Raw genomic sequence first — 1,531 nt, 5'->3', positions numbered from 1 at the left:
GGAAGAAGAAGAAGAAGAAGAAGAAGAAGAAGAAGAAGAAGAAGAAGAAGAAGAAGAAGAAGAAGAAGAAGAAGAAGAAGAAGAAGAAGAAACCCAAAGAAGACAGACTGGCAAGCTACCCTAGAATAATGATAAACGAGCAATGGGCAAGACTAACTGTAGGGCTGCATACAGACCGTTAGATGTTTTTGAAAATATTTTTTGATAAGAAATGTCTACCAGGAACACCGGAGCAATAGAATAATAGATCCCTCGAGCATTTGTAGTACCGAGCATACTTCTTCCATGGTTGAGTCTCAACAGTTACCATGCGGTTGCTTAAAGGGCACCACTGTTAAGTCCTACTTCTTCCCGTTGCTGTCTGCCTGTCTGTCTGTCCGTCTGTCTGTCTGTCTGTCTGTCTGTCTGTCTGTCTTTTCCTTGTACCGAATGGCTGTTATTGTGTCTATGCGCTCCTCTTTACTCAAACAAACATAACAAAATGATTTCTGTTGTGGTTCTATTTCAGTTTGTTGCTGCTAATGACAAGCTATGGTTCTGGGTGGAGTTGTTTTCATTCGTGGATTATTTCACCATTCCTCCGTCTTTTGTGGCGATCTATCTGGACAGGAACTGGTTAGGTAAGCAAACTTTTGTTTTCTGTATAACGTATGCGTTTACACTGTTATGAAACTCTTGTTTTTGTGCATGCATTGTTCTGCTTCATCTTTCTGTGTGAAGCTATGCACGTTTGCTTATGTTGTAGGGTGTACACCACCCCCCCGCAAAAAAAAAATGAGATGCAAATACATGTATTATCAACCTCTTACTTAAACGCAATGAGCTGGAATATTTACTGTTGCCTTGTCCGTCCTCCGTGGACGCACAAAATTCCTCCCTATTCAGTTTCACCTTCATGGAATGCTTAAGTCCAATTAATCCTTTCGTCTTTTACTTTTTGGGGCCGTTGAAACTGTAATCTGTCCCCTGTTCACACCTTGTCCTCGTGCTTTCTGCCGTCAAGTTAACGGTGCGTGTATTGTATAATCTGCAGTCTCTGTCGGAGAATGTAGCACTTGCAACATACGCTACTCGGGTTTCTTTTTAAAGAGAGAAGGGGGGGGGGGATAGGGGGCTGTGCCTGTCGTAGAAGAAGGTCAGAACACTTGATCTTTGTGACGTATCTTCGGAATGGAACGTTTGCTTTAGTAGACTTATGGTGCTAAGTGCTTATAGATTAAGTCAATAGACTGCAAATCCCACCAAATTTTCTCAGCTATCTCGTGTGTCCAGTGAAGCACGTTCGATCTGTCTGATTCAGCCTGAGGTGGTGCTCGGTGCTCGGTTTACTGATCGCCGGCGGGACACGGCGACATGCTTTGGTCCTTTGGAAATCCGAATTTGGCGCTGATGAAGCGTGAGTGCGTTGAGATAGGCTCCTAGATTGCGCAACACGGGCAGCAAGTCGGCCGGTCGGTCACCTTCCCCGAGAGAGAAAGAGAGAGAGAGAGAGACAGAGAGAGAGGGAGGGAGGGAGAGGGAGAGAGACAGG

At 44.7% G+C, this 1,531-nt stretch overlaps 1 protein-coding gene across 1 annotated transcript in view; it reads left to right on the top strand.

Moving 5' to 3' along the window:
- Positions 1–775, top strand: part of LOC101850017 (calcium-activated potassium channel slowpoke) — a 10,706-nt gene extending 9,931 nt beyond the window's left edge. The window contains exon 5 of the mRNA XM_005102319.3: positions 509–775. Coding sequence (XP_005102376.3) covers positions 509–670 — 162 coding nt within the window. The 3' untranslated portion in view covers positions 671–775. The remainder of the gene's footprint in view (positions 1–508) is intronic.
- The last annotated feature ends 756 nt before the right edge of the window (positions 776–1,531 follow it).

This window comes from Aplysia californica, unplaced genomic scaffold, assembly GCF_000002075.1.
Source record: "Aplysia californica isolate F4 #8 unplaced genomic scaffold, AplCal3.0 scaffold00321, whole genome shotgun sequence".
In the NCBI taxonomy this organism is placed as follows: Eukaryota; Metazoa; Mollusca; class Gastropoda; order Aplysiida; family Aplysiidae; genus Aplysia; species Aplysia californica.
This window is presented reverse-complemented; position numbering and strand designations above follow the sequence as displayed.